This window comes from Lacerta agilis, chromosome 13 (genome assembly GCF_009819535.1).
Source record: "Lacerta agilis isolate rLacAgi1 chromosome 13, rLacAgi1.pri, whole genome shotgun sequence".
Taxonomy (NCBI): Eukaryota; Metazoa; Chordata; class Lepidosauria; order Squamata; family Lacertidae; genus Lacerta; species Lacerta agilis.
Genome location: NC_046324.1, coordinates 10,205,490 through 10,223,560, shown reverse-complemented (window position 1 = coordinate 10,223,560; position 18,071 = coordinate 10,205,490). Strand labels below are relative to the sequence as shown.

Genomic DNA, 18,071 nt, shown 5'->3' with positions numbered 1-18,071 from the left:
TGACAAATGAATTCTGGTGTGATTAAATATGAATGAAAGCCTGTCACCTTGGATAACTGATAGTTACAAAATCTCTGACCTGAATGAGCCGCTGCAGAACTATCTTGCAAATTTGTTTCTTGTCAGTTAGAGAGAGTTCATGCTGAGACATGAGAATTCTGTAACGGCTGTAAAACTCAATGTAAGTCCACCTATAAAATAAAAATAGCAGGTGGGCTAGTGAATTAAATTGATATAAATCAAAATCACTGAAACCCGCAGCGATTGTTACATACCTAGATGGGTAACTTTGAGCGCTAATCCGAATTGTTTCTAAAACACCACAAGCTCGCAATTGCTGAACCACTCTTTTAGAATCAAACCTATGGGAGTCAAATAAAACAGTTATTTTCTGCCATTTTTATGAATGACTAAGTCCTTTAATTCTGTAGTCTATATATCATGGTGGGTTATTTTAAAGTGAAGTTTCTATGTAATAATGTTTATTTTTATTTTGGTAATAATTATTTTTTAAAGCCCCATTCCAGCAAGGGGTAAGTTATGAAAAGTAAACCTGAAATTTTATGGAAAGTAGATTTCCTATCCATACCACTTTAAAAGCGACAATTAAAAAAGGGGGGATTTTGCAGAACACTCTCCGTGTTCGGTGTACCAATGAAATGCATCTCTGTTAAAGCAAAGAGTATATTTCAATGGAATAAATATACTCACTCAAACGCCAGCTTCTGATCATTTGGCTTGATGCATCGCACATAGTGAGGTGTGGTTGCATTAAGTGTCTCCATTAGTAAATATAAGGAAGTACGAAACTAGAAAATATTAAAACAACACATTGACTGCTTTAACCTTCAGAACGAAACAACAAAGCAATACAGTGGGACCTCGGTTTACAAACTTAATCCGTTCTGGAAGTCCGTTCTTAAACCAAAACTATTCTTAAACTGAGGCGCGCTTTCCCTAATGAGGCCTCCTGCCGCCGGTGCCCTTCCACCATTCAGCTTTTGTTTGTAGATCAAGGTAAAGTTTGCAAACTGGGACACTACTTCCAGTTTCGCGGAGTTTGTAAACCGAATCGTTCTTAAACCGGTCTATTCTTAAACCGAGGTACCACTGTACTAATTTGTGAAGGGGCATTCTGACAGACAAAAATATATATCACAAAACTCTGAGAGCATGCCACTGAATATTTAAAACTAGGAAAGAGTTGGTAGCATCCCCTTGATCTCTCCCTCTTGCTTAAGCCTGTCCCAGTGCCGTGTATACTGCCTTCAGCTTCTCGAAAGATGGAATAAAGTGGTACCTCAGTTCTCAAACGCCTGGGTACTCAAACGCCTTGGTTCTCAAATGCCGAAAACACAGAAGTAAGTGTTCAGGTTTTTGAACTTTTTTTGGAAGCCGAATGTCCAATGCAGATGCCAGCTACTGTTTCCGGGGCGCCTGCACCAATCAGAAGCTGCCCCTTGGTTTTTGAACATTTCGGAAATCAAACAGACTTCCGGAATGGATTAAGTTTGGTGCTTTTGTTTTTGCGTTTTTGTTTTTAAGGCTTTTCAGCTACTGATTGATTGTGTGACTACGGAAATGGATAAAAGCCCCCCATCCAAACAGTGAGTATCATCAGTGCAGGTAAGAATTTTTTTTTATAATTTTTATCATCTACAATACTGTATTATTTATTTTATAGTGCAGTACATTGATTATTGCTTTCATGTTATGGATCAATAGTCTCATTAGATAGTAAAATTCACGTTAAATTGCTGTTTTAGGGGTTGTTTTTAAAAGCTTGGAACGGATTAATCCATTTTGCATTACTTTCTATGGGAAAGCGCGCCTTGGTTTTGGAACTCTTTGGTTTTGGAACAGACTTCCGGAACAGATTAAGTTTGAGAACCAAGGTACCACTGTACAGGCATGTCCCATTGATGTGCAACCACCTTTTGGACCTGGAAGAGAGCAGGACGCAGGGGGGGGCCTGGGGGAACAGGGGCGTAACGGGGCAGAGTGGGCTCATGCATGCTCTGCCAACACATACAGCAGGGGTCAGCAAACTTTTTCAGCAGGGGGCCGGTCCACCGTCCATCAGACCTTGTGGCGGGCCGGACCATATTTTGGAAAAAAAAATGAACGAATTCCTATGCCCCACAAATAACCCAGAGATGCATTTTTAATAAAAGGACACATTCTACTCATGTAAAAACATGCTGATTCCCGGACCGTCTGCGGGCCAGATTTTGAAGGCGATTGGGCCGCATGCAGCCCCCGGGCCTTAGTTTGGGGACCCCTGACATACAGGGACGAGTAACGGAACCCCCACACAAAAGGGTTGCCACCTGTATAAGTGTACTAATAGCTCATCATCCATTAAGAGGAATCTAAAAATACCTTATTGCCAACTGTTGTACGGAACTGCTTATTAGGTGGCTTGATCACTGTTTTTGCAGACTTAACTTTGATCACCGAGCTGAATGGGGAAACAGGTGCTGGACTGTCTTGAAAAAAGTTTGCACATAGTCGAAACTAAAAAGAAACAAGAGTTACATGTGATGGTTATTACATATTCATTTGTTACTAACAGGAAAGGTGACTATAAATAGAAAACATGTTTAGAACGAATACCTAAACAGAAACAAGAACTTGCATCTAGGCTGCCGTTTTATCTATTTGAAGAATGTAATAATAGATGAGAGCATCTTCTTAAATACTATATGACAGCAGATGTACCAGTTTCATTAGTATGAAGGAATAGAATAGGTTATTTACAAACCTTGCTGCTTCGTAAGATTTCAATTAGTACTTCATATACCGTGTCTCTATTTTTTTCCAAAAAGCCGTCACTTTTATACTCCACCTGTGTGAGAAAGGTGAAATCAACAATTGCTAAGAAACATGTACAGAGGTAAAGCTATAGAAACAACATACTTTTTTTCAGTTCCCAAGCTGATAAAAGGCCACATCCACATCCATAGCTTCATTAACAGAAAATAAGACTTAGGAAGTTGCCTAAGCTGTAACACAAAGACCTTAGCTCTGACTGCCGACCATTTTCATGCACGAAAATTGCAATATCGCCAGATCCAGCAATTCCAAGTTCTTGACATAGCAGCGCATTCACCCACCATGAATACTTGGACCTGTTTTTTATTATTATTATTTTAATATACTACCCTTCATCTGATGTTCACACGCCAGTTTACAGTTTAGGGAAGTGAATTCAAACCTATTTAATATAATCAATAGGCATTACATAGCTGAGAAATCAACTCTAAACTGTTTTTGAGCAAGCTATACGCAAAGCAAAATAGCAAGATATATTTTCATCTGTATCATCATCATTTACATATTCATTAATGTTGCCTCAAACCCTGGTTTAAAATCCTGGGTTAGAAGTAGGCCCTGATTAGCATTAACCAGGGTTAGCATTTGCAAAAATAACATCAAAGCCTGCTTCCAGGTGAAGGGAGGAGGGAGTCAGAACACAATCCCACAATAGCCCATTCCTGTTATCTTAAACATGGTTACAGGCTGGGGATCACTGCATCCACATTTACATCTATAATTCATATTGTCAACTACTTTGTCTTTGTAAATCAGGAGGTAACTGAAGCAAACAGCTTCATTTTCCAGAATGTTTGCTATATACTTAATACCATATAGGCAAAACACATTCATTAGATTATAGAGGACATTTTACACTCTAAACAGATATGGGAAGGTTGCAACAACACCTTGGCAAGAGGAATGCCTTACCTTATCAGCAAAGTGCTGGATTATAAAAGAAGAGTTTGACATTCTTGGCTCTTCAAAGAGTGGATTCTTGTTTCCAAAATTGTTATATAACTTAAGGAGCCAATTTTCATCAGTTCCTTGAGGTAACTGTAAAAAAATGTGCGAAATAACTTTAGCCAATTATTCAATTAATAGGGCTTCTGTTTTGCAAGGCAAAAGTGGTTTCAAACTGGGTGCCCCAGTAGCAGCACCCAAGCATCTTACTCTCTGAACTACTGTGTGGTAGCTTCCCAGAGGAGGGAGCTAAGCTCCACTGCTGCAAATGGTCAGCTTATCAGCTCAGCGGGGTTCAGAGGATTTCACATTGTCCTACAAAACCTGTGACCATTGGCTTGGCTTCTCAGTGTAAGCAACCTCAGGCACAGACTGAACCCTGAGACTGCCCACCCCTGCACACTTTCTGAATTGCCCGCCACTTTCCCGATTCACTTCCAAACTTCTGGCCCTGACATGGCCTATATGCGAGCCTGTGTATAGTACCTTATACAGACCCTCCAAGTGTCCCTATTTTCCAAGGAAAGTCCTGAATTTACAGAAGCCATCCTGGTTTCTAATTTGATCCCAGAATGTCCTGCTTTTCCTTAGGACATCTATATTTTCTCATCAGAGAAATGTTGGAGGGTATGGAGTTATGCGACCCCCTCAGCCAAGGAGATAAGTAACTACACAACCTTTAGAAGACACCGGAAGGCAGCACTGAACAGTCGTACCTTGGAAGGCAAACAGCTTAGTTCCTGGACGTTTTGGCTCCCGAACGTCGCAAACCCAGAAGTGATTGTTCCGGTTTGCGAACTGTTTTTGGAAGCCAAACATCCGAAGGGGCTTCCGATTGGATGCAGGAGCTTCCCGCAGCCAATCAGAAGCCACGCTTTAGTTTTTGAATGTTTTGGAAGTTGAACGGACTGCCAGAACGGATTCCGTTTGACTGCAAAGGTACGACTGTATAGGGAAGTTTTTTAAATGTTTAATTATGTTTTTATATATGTTGGAAGCCACCCAGAGTGGCTGGGGCAACCCAGGCAGGGTATAAATAATAAAATGATAATGATGGTGATGGTTATGGAATAGGACATCCCTATTTTCATCAGAGAAATGTTGGAGGGTATGCCTTTTACTTGAGAGTATGCCAGCACAAGTATAAAGAGGCTTATCAAAAAGAAATATTTGAGCTCTTTCTTACATTAATGAGACGTCTTGCCGACATGGCTGCATAAATGTTGCGTAAAGAGGAGAAAAGAAGAAAATAAAGCAAAGATGTAGGTCTACAGCAACGATACTGAGAACAGCAAAATAAAAACAGGATAAAAACTTACCAGGCACTCTTCATCCAGAAGCTCTAAAATGCCCATTTTAGCTTCAATAAGATCAATGACTGGTTGGTTGTCATAAAAGTCAATGAGCGTCCATGGGATATTTTCTTTCATATATTCTTCTTGTTCAAGTTTAAAAACATGCTAATAATGACATTGTCAAATACGGTCACAACAAAATCAGGGTAGCTTGTTTCAAGCAAAGGCAAACTTGAGGATAGACTCTATGTAACATGTTTGGTTCAGAAGCTGGAGCTGGTGCAGAACTCTGCAGTCAGATTGCTATCAGGCATTGGCTACTGACAACATATAATACCTGTGTTGGAGGAGCTACCAAGCTATCTTCAAGAAAGATAGAGGTTTTTTTAGAAGTAAAACAAATGAACAAAAATACTTCATAAGGTTAATACAGCATGCAAATAAGAAATCAATAACCATGGCATCATGAGCCAATCTCGTGCATAATGGTTGGAAGTTTCTTTATTGTAGACAATAACCCTTAGAAAAGATGCACTGAGAATTATTTAGGTAGAAACTTCCTGTTAGTTCAAGGGCACCATGCTCAGCCACCTTGCACTATAATAACAGCTGTTCAGAAACAGAAAACATGCTACGTGTTTATTTGAGATGTTGCATCTTAGATATAAGAAGGTAACACATGACTGAAATAGAATTTCGAAATTTTCAGGTTCCTAGAAGTTACCCACAAAGTAAACAGGTTGTTTTTCAATTATCCCAATTACTAATATCCATAAGATATATCATACCAGGTTAAATTGCTGCTGCAGCTTTTCGTTGGCATAATTGATGCAAAACTGTTCAAAGCTGTTGATATCAAAAGTTTCAAATCTGAAATAAATGGTTGGAAATGTAATTATTAATCTTTATTTGATGAAGCCTTGGCCTGTGAGGGACTAATATCTGCTGCTTCCATGCCAGAAGATTCAGCTGGCAGTTTGAGCTTTGGAGAACTAGGGGAGAAACTTTTCTGAACTTTTGCTAGCAAATCGTGCACCATTGCCTATTTTAATTATATACTGCCTCAAGAACTTCAGTTAGCAATAGGTCCTCCCAACGAAGTATTCTAGCATCTCATTCCTCCATTCTACAAAAGATTGTTTCTAAACATTTGCTGAAATAAGACAGAGTATTAAATAAATGTGCAGTTTCTCTCTCTCTCTCAGAAATAACCATCTTACCCATAGATATCCAAAACACCAATAAAAGTGTGCTGTTTGCCAGAAAACTGCAATGCCTTGTTAATTCGTTCCACGATGAAATCAAAAAGGTGGGCATAAATCTTTTTTGCCAAAGCATCACGGGCATTAAGGGCTTGGAGTTTTGTCATGGGTTTCACTACAGTTTCAGAGGTGGTGATAATTTTTCTGTGGCACAGCCACCGTGCCACTTTGTCGCTTTCTAAATCCAGTAGGTCACAGAATATGTGGAGATGTTTGTCATCCAGCTTTGAAAAAGAAGAAATGAATCAATAATCAGGGTTTCAATAATAAGGTAGTCATGCTTCATAATGCTGCGTACTTTAATAACAGTAATATGACAACATCCAAGCTTGGGGGGGGGGGTGGTGGAGAAGAGGAGGAGAGGCTAGCAATGAAATTTCCACATCAGATATCTAAACCCAGTGGTTGCTGGTGCCTAATGAAATTTGGTAGGGCAGAAGACAGGGAGGCCAACACTAGGTGGAGCCATAGCCAATAGCAGGCAGAGTCATCTAATTCTAATACAGTCCCCATCCTCCTCCCTGCTAAATACTATAAAGGCAACACTGAGAATAAGGTGGAAGAAGTGGACAAGCAGTGCCACACCCTGGGCTGGTTGGAGGTAAGAAGACAGGCAGCTGGGGATTGGCTGAGGTTAGTGGGTCAGTGCCCCATTTGTCCTAATGGACCAGCCTCCACTGCCTAAATCAGGCATAGGCAAGCTCCGGTGCGCAGGAGAAGTAAATATTTAAAGAACCAGAAGAGGAAGTTGAGGGAAGTCACGGGGTGGGGGGAGAGGGATAAAAATGATTGTGTTAAATATAAAATTGTAAAACTTAATAAAAACTATTTTTTAAAAAACCAACACATTTGCCCTAGCTAAATGGGAAAACAATGCAAGGGCTTCTTTCATTGTTCACCAAAGAAAAATAAGTCACAAAATATTTTGCTGGCAATTCTTACACTAACAGAAGATCTTTCATCACCAACAGGAACTATCTGCACATTGCCTAAGTGCAGAATGGCTGCCAATATTTTAAAAACGTCCATCTGGAAATCATCCTTCAAACCTAAAAGGAAAACAAATAAATCTCAATTCAACATTACACAGCCAAGAACTGGAAGAAATCGAGGCATTAGGTGTTGCAAGGTACAGTACATAAATTAGAAGTAACCCTCCCTTTCATGCATTGCATTTTAGCACTCTCAGATGATGCCTTTTTATCTTTCAAAGGACACTCTCAATATCCTTCCCAAACCACCAGTTCTGGCTCCCACTCCTCAGCTGAGTGTCAGCTCAGCTGCCAAGTCAAGCAGGGAGTGGCAGCATCAATTGGAATCATTTTGCAACCGTGTTTCTCGGTGTGAATGCAGGGACATAGAAGAGCATCTACAGGGAGAAGCTAGCAAGCAGGAGAGAGAGGTTTACCTAGTTTTGAAGGCCAGGAGAAAAGCTAGCATGGATTTTCAGGAGTGAATTGGTTGGCGTGGGACGCACCCCTTTCCCAGCCACCCATTCTCCCATGCAAATGTCCCCCCCTCTACATTAATATTACAAGTAATTCTGCTCTACGATACGGTTGCCATATTTCAAGAAGTAAATTGGGAACATGGTTATAACGTCTAATCAGTAGTTATTCACAGAATGGTAATCCCAATCAATTTTCCATCGTTATAATTTTGCTACTTTATTGAAGGCAAAGTTTATCTACCTAGCAGGGTGAATGTCTTCTGAGTCTCCATCATGTTGGCATAGTCATTCACTCCTTCAATCACAGCGTTTCCACCCATGTTAGTATAATTAAATTCTTCGGGGCTTGCTGCAGGCGAAAAGCAAAACATACTGACGTTATATATTGGATATTAAGTTGAGAGACTTCTACGAATAGCCCACCAGTGACCAAATCATGCAACAAAAGTCCTTTAGTAAGATTAACTTATTTGTTAATTAAATAAAATGTATATAGTAAGATTAACTTATTTATTTATTAATTAAATAAAATGTATATACCGCTTGGTGTTAAAATACAACAATGTAAACATGAAATAAGACATACCCAGTTTAAGGTGCTCAAATTCTGGTCTCAGAGCTGATGCACATAACTGATAAAATATATGGTAATTTCTTTCATTCTCCGACTGTCAATGAAAGTAAACAAGACGATAAAACGAGAAACGAAGAAAAATGCTTCATTTTGTAGAAGCAGACATACCGGCCACAGCTTCTGGCCTGCTTGGCCACTTAACTAACATGACAATAGTGACTCTTAATCTCAGGGTCATGGGTTCATTACCCCATGTTGGGCAAAAGATTCCTACATTGCAGGGGGTTGGACTAGATGACCCTTGTGGTCCCGTCCAACTCTACAATTCTACGATTCTGTGAGTCATATCAGAGAAAGGTTTTTCCTCTCATTCTGGGAATCAGGAAAGCCTCACCTCAGTGGGTACAGCTCACCAGCCCTCATGACTGATTGCAGAATTGGCAATCACAGCTCTAGGAAAATTAAATCCCAGAGATGGTGGCAACTTGTAAATTTCAATGCAGCAGTTTTAGCCTATTACTAAATGCACATCTCCAAATCAGACAATGCTGAATGCCGCTTGCCAAAACTGTTGCTCTCATAATTGCCTCAAGTTAAAAACTGACAAGAGCTGGCAAGTAACAATAACGATGTCTCCAGGAAGTACTAATTGAAAAATTGCTCACAGAAACCCAGAAGAAGTTTCCTCCAAACCTCCTTTTTGGGAAATCAGCTTGCAGAAATAGCTTATTTAGTTACCTGAAAAGTTAGCTGTACTTTTCCCTGAAACAACCCTGCAGTTAAGGAGCACAAGAATTCACTACTCCAGAACTTGGGACAGTTTGGGGATACCAGCCCAAAGATCTAAGGGACAGGTCATGCTAATGAGAAGATTAATATGCGGAGCCATTGGCCTGCATTCAATGTCAGTCCTGTTCAGAGAAGACCCATTTACGTTAATGAACATGACTATCTTTAGATTCATTAATTTCAAGTTTTCTCTTCGTAGATCTAGCATTGGATACAACCCATTATCTGTATTTTATTCATTATTTATTTAGAGTAGTTATATCCTGCTTTATATTTGCGAGTGGCTGCCCAAGCGGTTTACAAAATAAAATCACACTTAAAACTACTGCAGGAACCGGAACTGCACATTATGTCCATATAGAATCAGGATTATTTAAGCAGCATGTCCTTGTATTTCCCTGGTGTCATTCCAGGCAACAGCTCCCATCAAGACCCTCAGAGATTTTTTTTTTTAAAAAGTGGGGCTAAGCAGCTGGATCTTTCTTAGTCGACAACAGAATCCATCTTGCCTTGATGGCAGTCTGTTAGCAAAGATAGAATGAAATTCCACTGGCGAATTTTACTAACCTGGAAGACAACTCTGGATTTCTCAAGCAGGTACGTTCTCATATTTGCACCCATGATCTGGTACCTCCTATCAAAACTGATTTCTGTGTATTTTCCAAAGCGACTGCTATTATCATTGCGTGTGGTTTTAGCATTCCCGACAGCCTATGAAATGGAGAATCATTTCAATGTACATACGGTACATCTATTTGTTAGCACGTTACCAATTTTGTAAGTTGGCAGCTTATAAATGCTCTTATAAATAAATGAAATATTTACAACACAATGAATTTATATATGTGTGAGTTGGATGCTGTATAATAGTGCACAATGTTATTCCTACTGAAGAACAGTCCTGCTGAAAATAATGTACAAGGTTGGGGGGAAAAAGGTAAAGGACCCCTGGATGGTTAAGTCCAATCAAAGGTGACTCTGGGGTTGCGGCGCTCAACTCGCTTTAAGGCTGAAGGAGCTGGCATTTGTCTGCAGACAGTTTTTCCAGGTCATGTGGCCAGCATGACTAAGCCGCTTCTGGTGCAACAGAACACCGAAACCAGAGCAGTGCACGGAAACGCCGTTTAACTTCCTGCCGGAGTGGTACCTATTTATCCACTTGCACTGGCATGCTTTTGAACTGCTAGGTTGGCAGGAGCTGGGACTGAGCAACGGGAGCTGACCCCGTTGCAGGGATTCGAACTGCCGACCTTCTGATTGGCAAGCCCTAGAGGCTCAGTGGTTTAGACCACAACACCACCCGCGTCCCTGGTAGAAATGGTGCCCAATGTTATTCCTACTGAAGAACAGACCTGCTGAAAATAACGTACATGACTAACTTCAGCCCATTAATTTCAATGGACTATATCCAACAGGTTTCTTCTGCTAGCCGGTGGGTGGTTTTTAGTGTTACACAACACAACACTGCTGGTGGAAACTCATTGCACAATGGATTGTGAATAGGACCTTGTCTCCTTCCAAGTAATAATGTGCAGCAGAGCAGTGGTGGAGAGGTTCTTGTTCAGGTAAAGGTTAAAGGACCCTTGACAGTTATGTCCAGTTGCAAACAACTCTGCGGTTGCGGTGGTCATCTCGCTTTACTGGCCGAGGGAGCTGACATTTGCCCACAGACAGCGGTACCTATTTATCTTCTTGCACTGGCATGCTTTCAAACTGCTAGGTTGGCAGGAGCTGGGACAGAGCACCGGGAGCTCACCCAGTTGTGGGGATTCGAACCGCTGACCTTCCGATCGGCAAGCCCTAGGCTCAGTGGTTTACACCACAGCGCCACCAGTGTCCCTCTTGTTCAGGTAGGGAGGTGCAAAAACACATGTGAGGCTTTGGGCTGCTCCTCATGGCATCTTCTGCAGTCCACCAGGGACAAGAGGCCTCACTGAGTCAAAGGAGATGCATTTAAAAATGGATTAATTTCAGACGTTTGGCAGAAGTGATTTAATTTTTTAAATCTGTTTTGAATAAGACATGTAAGGATGCCTATCTATTCCAGTCCCTGCAAGATTAAACCTTCTTGTTCACTTCTCCCAGCAGTAAAAGGTGGGAGATAGGAGGAAAGTACCGGTATGTGAGCAAGCATGAGCTGAAGAACCACTTCCTATGGACCCCACATATACGCCAGGTAAGTGCCTCGCCTACTGGGTTAGGGTCTACAACCACCAGCGCCATTTTGCTAGCTTGCAATGCCAATACAGCAACATTCCTCTCCTGCCTTTTTCTCCAAGGAGATCAAGCTTAGTCTCCACAACAACCCTGTGAGGTAGGTTACGCAAAGAGGAAATGACTGGCCCAAGACCACCCAGTGAGCTTCATAGCTGAGTGGGGATTTGAACCCTGGTCTCCCAGGCCCTAGTCCAACACTCTAACCACTACACCACACTGACTCATTTATTTGGCCTGACCCAGCAGGCTCTTCTTGTGTTCTTACGATTGCTGCTTTGGTGCAACAATCATTACACCCAGTCCTGTGTGTGTGTGTTTGTTTGTTTTTCATTTTCCACAGGAGCTCATGGAATTGCCTACTGTTATTTATCCACGCCTACAAGAGGAAGCTTTACTGCAACAACTAAGATAGGAAATAAACTTTGTGAACATTTGGCATTTAAGAAAATCAACAGGAGAATAACCTGTTATTAAACAGCAAACATGTGCAATTCAGTCAACAAAAACCAGATCTGGGATGCCAAAGAACTGTTAGCTATAACTACTTTAGATATTTCATAGGTTTTCAAAATCAAAAGGTCAAACATGATAATTTCTGCTGCAGGTGCTCAGTATGTTAGAATGAGATGATTCAATAAATATGCAATTTCAACCCTTTACAGAGCCATACATAATTTACCTCTGTTATCGGATTTGATGCCAGGACTTTATCCTCTACTTGCGTGTTGCTGCTAGATCTACTGACAGTAGCAAAGTATCGCATAGCATATTTAGCCGAAACTGTTTTCCCAGCTCCTGATTCTCCACTGACTATAACAGATTGATTCTTGTTGTTCCTAAAGTGAGGAGAAAATGCATTATCAAATAAAAGTATTATTTTTAATGTCAAAAAATCATGTATGTCACTACAGATGATAAGATCTGTGCTCCTCCAGATGTTATTGGATTACATCAGCCCTGGCTAGCATGGCCAATGGTTAGGAAGATGAGAGCTGGGAGTCCAACAACATCTGGAGGGCCACAGGTTAACATACTATAAATTCCCCAGACTCTACCTTGCCATTTGTTTGTAAGCTTCTTCTGCCACAGCAAATATATGTGGATCCATATCTCCCATATTCTGACCACTATAGGCATGGATAATGGCATCTCCATATATCGGCAGCTGCTTGTAGGGGTTCATTGCAACCAAAATTATCCCTGTGGGGGGGAAGGGAACCAGATAGACATAAGAGTTGTATCACACATGCTTCGTATATGAGAAATGTGGAGCGTGAACTTTTGCTTACCGCTGTAAGTATAAATCAGCTTGGACTCGACAAAGCGAACTTTCAGGTTGTGTAGGACGGCAGGCTCATGAAGATAGCTAAGTGCTGTGAGGTCATTTTCACCGACAAGTATGTCTGGATTTCGCAAAGGTGGTAAAGCTCTGGGATCAACTGGATATTTCAGTTCCTGATGGTAAATGGGAGAGGTGAAGACATAGAAAGCTAGCGTGTTACATGAGCCTAAGGATGTAAGCAGGCATCATTCTCTGTTCTGCCCTGTATTCCTCACATGCAGCAATGCTTCTTGTCCACTGAAGTTCATCTTCTGCCAAAACCTATGTTATTTGTCTTCAGATGCATGCACCTATGTACCCTTCTTCAGATGCATGCACACGAAAGCTCATACCAAGAACAAACTTAGTTGGTCTCTAAGGTGCTACTGGAAGGAATTTTTGTTTTGTTTTGTTTTGACTATGGCAGACCAACACAGCTACCTACCTGTAACTGGAACTAATTTATGTAGTTAATTACGCAATTAATTTGCTGTTTTATGCACTGCCGGCTGACCAGACATGGACTGCAGCCAATGCCCAGCCAGCTGGCAAGGCACTGCGCAGCAGGTCAGGCCTCTGATTGGCCCAATTGAAGCCAGAACTTGGGGGGGGGGGGAATCCCTGTGCCTTGATTCTGCCAGCTGGGGAATTTCCCTAATGGCCAGCAGAACACATGGGCGCTGCTGGGGATGGTGGACAGAGGCATGGACTGCAACCGCTACCCACCTGGGAAGGGTTGAGTGGCCATTCAGCTATTCCATTCATTTCAATGGGGGTGGGGTGGGGGAAAACATGGTCTATTTACAGGCTGAAAGTAACAGCAGAATATGCTAGTTACATTTGCTTGGATTGATTTCTGTTCTGGACATGGGACAAATAAGCAATTCCCACTCCCGTTTCTGTTTTCGACCTGTAGATGGTAATATAGCCCAGACACCAGCTTAGCATGTGAGTAAAAACCAAGGTGAGTCTATCAGACATAAAGCGAGACCAGATGGAAAATCCAGCAGGTCAATGTTTATGTGTCAACATGCATACAAGTATTGTACACCACAGTACAGTGGTACCTCGGGTTACAAATGCTTCAGGATACAGACTCTGTTAACCCGGAAGTAGTACCTCAGGTTAAGAACTTTACCTCAGGATGAGAACAGAAATCGCACGGCGGTGGTGGAAGGTCCCATTAGCTAAAGTGGAACCTCAGGTTATGAACAGTTTCAGGTTAAGAACGGACCTCCAGAACAAATTAAGTTCTTAATCTGAGGTACCACTGTACTGCTAATAACATGACCTATTTCGCTCACCGTGCCATCTTCTAGTTGCAGATGAAGTAGGTCTTCTCCATTTTTATAGTTTCTTGTGATTTCAGCAGATTGCCAGACTTCTTCAGGATCAGGAATCCAAACTCTGTTATACTGTAATAATAAAACAAAAACAATTCACTTTAATAAGTAGCACTTCTTTCTTTCTTTTTCTTTTTTTGGCTAGCAACAGTTTTATTGAATATATATATATATATATATATAGTCATCACCATATAATAAAATATGCAAGCAAACAATTCAGATATAGCATATCCCCGTCCCCATAAAAAGCCAAACTCAAACGTCAATACATCAATAACCTTGCTTCTAAAGGGAAATATCTTCCAAAACTGCAAGGGTTAGAAAGGTGCAAAAATGGTATGGCCCTTTTGCAAGGAGTTCAGAGAATGTTGTTTTTCTACTACTAATTATGGGCATGATCTAGTCAAAGTTGAGCACTTCAAATCCAATTTATTTAGACAGAACAGAGTTACACATCTTCTGGTCTTCTGTTAAAGTCACTGGAAGATGTAGATTGCTTGGACCAGGCACAGAGAAACTTACAACAGTTTATTTCTAAATTTGTGGGTGCAGTTGCTGCAATTTCCAGTGCAAGAAAATAGCCCTGTTAAGTTCAAATATTCCTATTTATTCAGCTGCTAAAACCTAATAATTGTGCAGACTCAAATTCATTGTTTTGGGAAACATGACTTCTTATTCAAGGGAAGTAATAGTACCGTACCTTGACCTTTTTATTCTGCCTTGGTCAGACCACACCTAAAATATTGTGTCCAGTTCTGGATGCCACAATTTAAAAAGGATATTGACAAACTGGAACAGGTGCAGAGGAGGGCTTACCAAGATGATCATGGGTCTGGAAACCAAGTCTTATGAGAAACACTTGAGGGAGCTGGGGTATGTTTAGCCCCGCTTTTGGCTGAGCCATCAGGTGTAGGGCAGGTGGGTGTGGCTTGGCCAAAATGGTCTCACAAGCCAAAAGCAGAGGTCTGGCAGGCCTAATTAGAGGTCTAAGAGGTGCAGAGCAAGGCATTCTGTATTGGAATTTGCTAAGATCAAATTCCTCAAGCACCTCAGCACTATGCCAGCCAAAATGTTTCTACCTACCTATGGCCAACACTGAAATAAGCAAGAATTATCTCCCCCCGACAGGAGCCTCTGGAGTGGGGCAATCAAACTGAGAGTGTGTGTGGGCGTCCCCTGCATGTTAAATATGTACGCATACGCATTTTGTACATGATTCTTATATCTAAATATTATCTAGATCTAATCATTAAAAAGTCTATTCCAGGTACCTCCATTGGTAAATGTAATGAGCCATCTATCTACATGCCAATGAACCCTGCCTTACAAGTAAACATGGAGTTTACTTTCCTGTTGAGTTACACCCAACCTCCTCCTTCCTATGCTGGAGAATTTTCTTGAGCCACTCAGGAAAAATAATGAAAACAAATGAATAAAAAAAAATCTAGATTTGGATCTGCACTGGCACATAAAGGCATGGTTGCAAGAGAAACCGGAGAACACCACATACCTATGAGAAAGTAAACAAACAGGTCCAGTGCCCATAAGAAGTGTTTCTCCACCCCCAACCATGTGGAATAGAAGAGATAGCCAACTATCTTTTTTTCCCACCAGTTAAGTCTCTGAAACTGAAGGAACACCCAGCTGATAGAAAACAGGCTGGGAAGGGCAGGATTTGCTTAGTTTTACCAGTGGGCGCAGAAAGGGTTAGGTTTCTTCTATTCCACCTACTCTTCCCAGGGTTTGCTCTACTATTAGGGATTTCATGGAGTTCAGAAGCATCATGAAAGAGCAGCACAGGGCCGTCTCGTCATAGGGGCTGGGTGGCGCGGCGCACCAGGGCGCCGGCCCCCCCAGGGGCGCCCCCGCGAGCCCACCGGCATACCGGGCGCCCCCTCCCCAACCCGCCCTCGCCCCCACAGGCAGGCGGGCGGGCGAGCTGCAAGCCGGCCGCCCTCCAGAGCCCCAGCTGGAGTGCTGGGAAGGGTGCGCAAAGCCCCTCATCCCCCGCTCGCCCACCCCCCCTTCCGAGGGGCAGCCAGCGCAGGAGGGAGGTGGGCGGAAAGACAGCCCGCCGGGGGCGCCGAGGGATCATTGCACCAGGGCGGCCGATCCCTTTAAGACGGCCCTGGAGCAGCATATTGTTAAGTCTTTTATTTTTGCATTTTTACTCATAGGGAGACGTGTGTGTGGTATTTTCTGCCTCAGGCACCAAAATAAAGTGACTAGTTTTGGGTACTTTCCATCTGATGAATGGGGGGGGGAGCATTTGATGTTCTGTGTCAGGCAGCAAAACATCTTGGACTGGCTACATTTTACACACCACGGTTAACCTTACAAGCATGAGGCTCCTTGAGCTCATGCACTCCACACACACAAAGAGATTAGATCAAGCTTCTGTCTCTAAACTTGGACAAAATGTAAAATTATGGTTTACCATTAAACCAAGGAAGTCAATGCAAATATTATAGACACCTTAATTACTCCCAGTGCTCTCTCATTCACAGTCCCATTTTCAATTTACTGGACATGCTCTGTATTTTGCATATTTGTATTCCAGGTGTTCACTGTTTTATCATTTTCAAGGCTTGCTTGCAATATGCCGCTTTGGGCACAGGTCAGTTGTGGGAAAGCGGCATAAAAGTAAAACCAATCCAGCTAACTGATCCATAATCCATTCCTCCTTGCCAGCAGAGTTGAGTTTGCAGCCTTCGTCATTCACTACCCCTAGGATTTTTGTTTGGGGGGGGGGGGGACGGTCGACCTCAGATTTGTATTGATTTGTATTGATTGGGGGGGGGAGCTGCCTCCTGCTCCACCCTTAGCTACATCCATATACTACTCAGCAATCATTCCCCTTAAGTTCAGTGGCCCTTCCCAGCATCTGCGCAAGTACCCGCGCAGATACAGCACTGTCAAGTACAACTGCGCGCAGAGTCCCAAGCAAACGGCGCGCAGGATTGCAACCATCCAATCACGTCAGGGGTCCTTCCGTTCGGGGTTTGCTTCTGCTGCGCCACAACGTCTTAGTTCAATATATTTGGGTGGCTTTTAGGATCGCGGTGCGCGCCTTTGCGTGCGTGTGTGTTAGAGAGAGAGAAGCCCTTCCTCCTTCCGCCCGACTTCTTCAGCCAACGATTACTTTTACCTTTCCCGCCTCCCTCTCTTCATCCGCACCAGATTTCTCTCTCTCTCTCTCCCCCCCCCCCATGTCTTCGGGGAAAACTGAGATAACAGGATTCCCTCGTCCCCGGCTGACCCGTGACCCGCATTCCTTTCCCACACAATACGGGCAGAGGCGGCTGCTGGGCTTCTTCTGCCTTTCCCTCCCCTCCATATGGCGACAAAAGGAAAGAGGGGTGGAGGAGAGAACTGCCGTTTGCTAAGGGTGTCGTGGGAACCGTAGCTCCCTCGAAGGGGCAAACTACAGTTCCCAGGAGGATACTTTCTGCGAGGCGCTCGGGGGCTTTGCAACCAACCAACCCGGAAAGCTCCGCGGCCATTAAAAGAAATCCCCTCCCGCTGCTGCCCTTCGCGCCCCCCAGTGGAGGGCGGGCTTGGAGCGGCACCTGCCTCGGCCGCGATTCTTCCTGCTTTTCTCGCCCCCCGCCCCCGTTTACCTGCGTGTAGAGGTCGCTGAGCGCCATTTGGCCGTCGCTTGTGGCCCCGCGGGCGGAAGGCTGAGGGGAAGGAAAGAGAAGGGGCTCCCCGTCCCGCAGAAGGAAGGAGGGCCGGAGGCGGTCGGCGGAGCTGCCTCAGCCCAGCTCCTCTCGCGCGGCGGGCGCCTCTCGCTGGCGGCGGCTCTGGGCAGAGGTGGAGCCCGAGGGCGAGGAAGCGCCGATGCCTCCCACGGCAGGAGCGCCACGTTTGTTGGCTTGCCGGCCGCCGGGCGGCCTTTTCCGCTTAAGGGAGGGCTGAGAGTTGAGGTTCCCCCGCAGCTGCTATTATTATTATTATTATTATTATTATTATTATTATTATTATTATTATTATTATTATTATTATTATTATTATTATTATTATTGCCAGATTTACAT

General features: G+C 43.0%; 1 protein-coding gene across 4 annotated transcripts in view; it reads right to left on the bottom strand.

The window, feature by feature from the left end:
• MYO5C (myosin VC) overlaps positions 1 to 17,824 on the bottom strand; it is a 45,520-nt gene extending 27,696 nt beyond the window's left edge. For 2 of the 4 annotated variants that reach the window (XR_004427746.1, XM_033167072.1), the window contains exons 1-18: positions 17,655 to 17,824; positions 13,993 to 14,103; positions 12,657 to 12,822; positions 12,423 to 12,567; positions 12,047 to 12,203; positions 9,718 to 9,861; positions 8,374 to 8,455; positions 8,029 to 8,136; positions 7,280 to 7,386; positions 6,296 to 6,561; positions 5,864 to 5,945; positions 5,100 to 5,240; positions 3,748 to 3,873; positions 2,765 to 2,848; positions 2,383 to 2,517; positions 712 to 809; positions 276 to 362; positions 80 to 191 (exon numbers count right to left, since the gene is read on the bottom strand). Coding sequence is in view for 3 of the 4 variants with exons in the window: in XM_033167072.1 (XP_033022963.1) it covers positions 80 to 191; positions 276 to 362; positions 712 to 809; positions 2,383 to 2,517; positions 2,765 to 2,848; positions 3,748 to 3,873; positions 5,100 to 5,240; positions 5,864 to 5,945; positions 6,296 to 6,561; positions 7,280 to 7,386; positions 8,029 to 8,136; positions 8,374 to 8,455; positions 9,718 to 9,861; positions 12,047 to 12,203; positions 12,423 to 12,567; positions 12,657 to 12,822; positions 13,993 to 14,103; positions 17,655 to 17,681 (2,178 nt within the window). In the remaining variant the exon portion in view is untranslated. Of the gene's footprint in view, positions 1 to 79; positions 192 to 275; positions 363 to 711; positions 810 to 2,382; positions 2,518 to 2,764; positions 2,849 to 3,747; positions 3,874 to 5,099; positions 5,241 to 5,863; positions 5,946 to 6,295; positions 6,562 to 7,279; positions 7,387 to 8,028; positions 8,137 to 8,373; positions 8,456 to 9,717; positions 9,862 to 12,046; positions 12,204 to 12,422; positions 12,568 to 12,656; positions 12,823 to 13,992; positions 14,104 to 17,293; positions 17,317 to 17,654 lie in introns of those variants that run through there. The other 2 variants (XM_033167070.1, XM_033167071.1) reach the window with 2 other exon arrangements.
• Between the last annotated feature and the right edge of the window lie 247 nt (positions 17,825 to 18,071).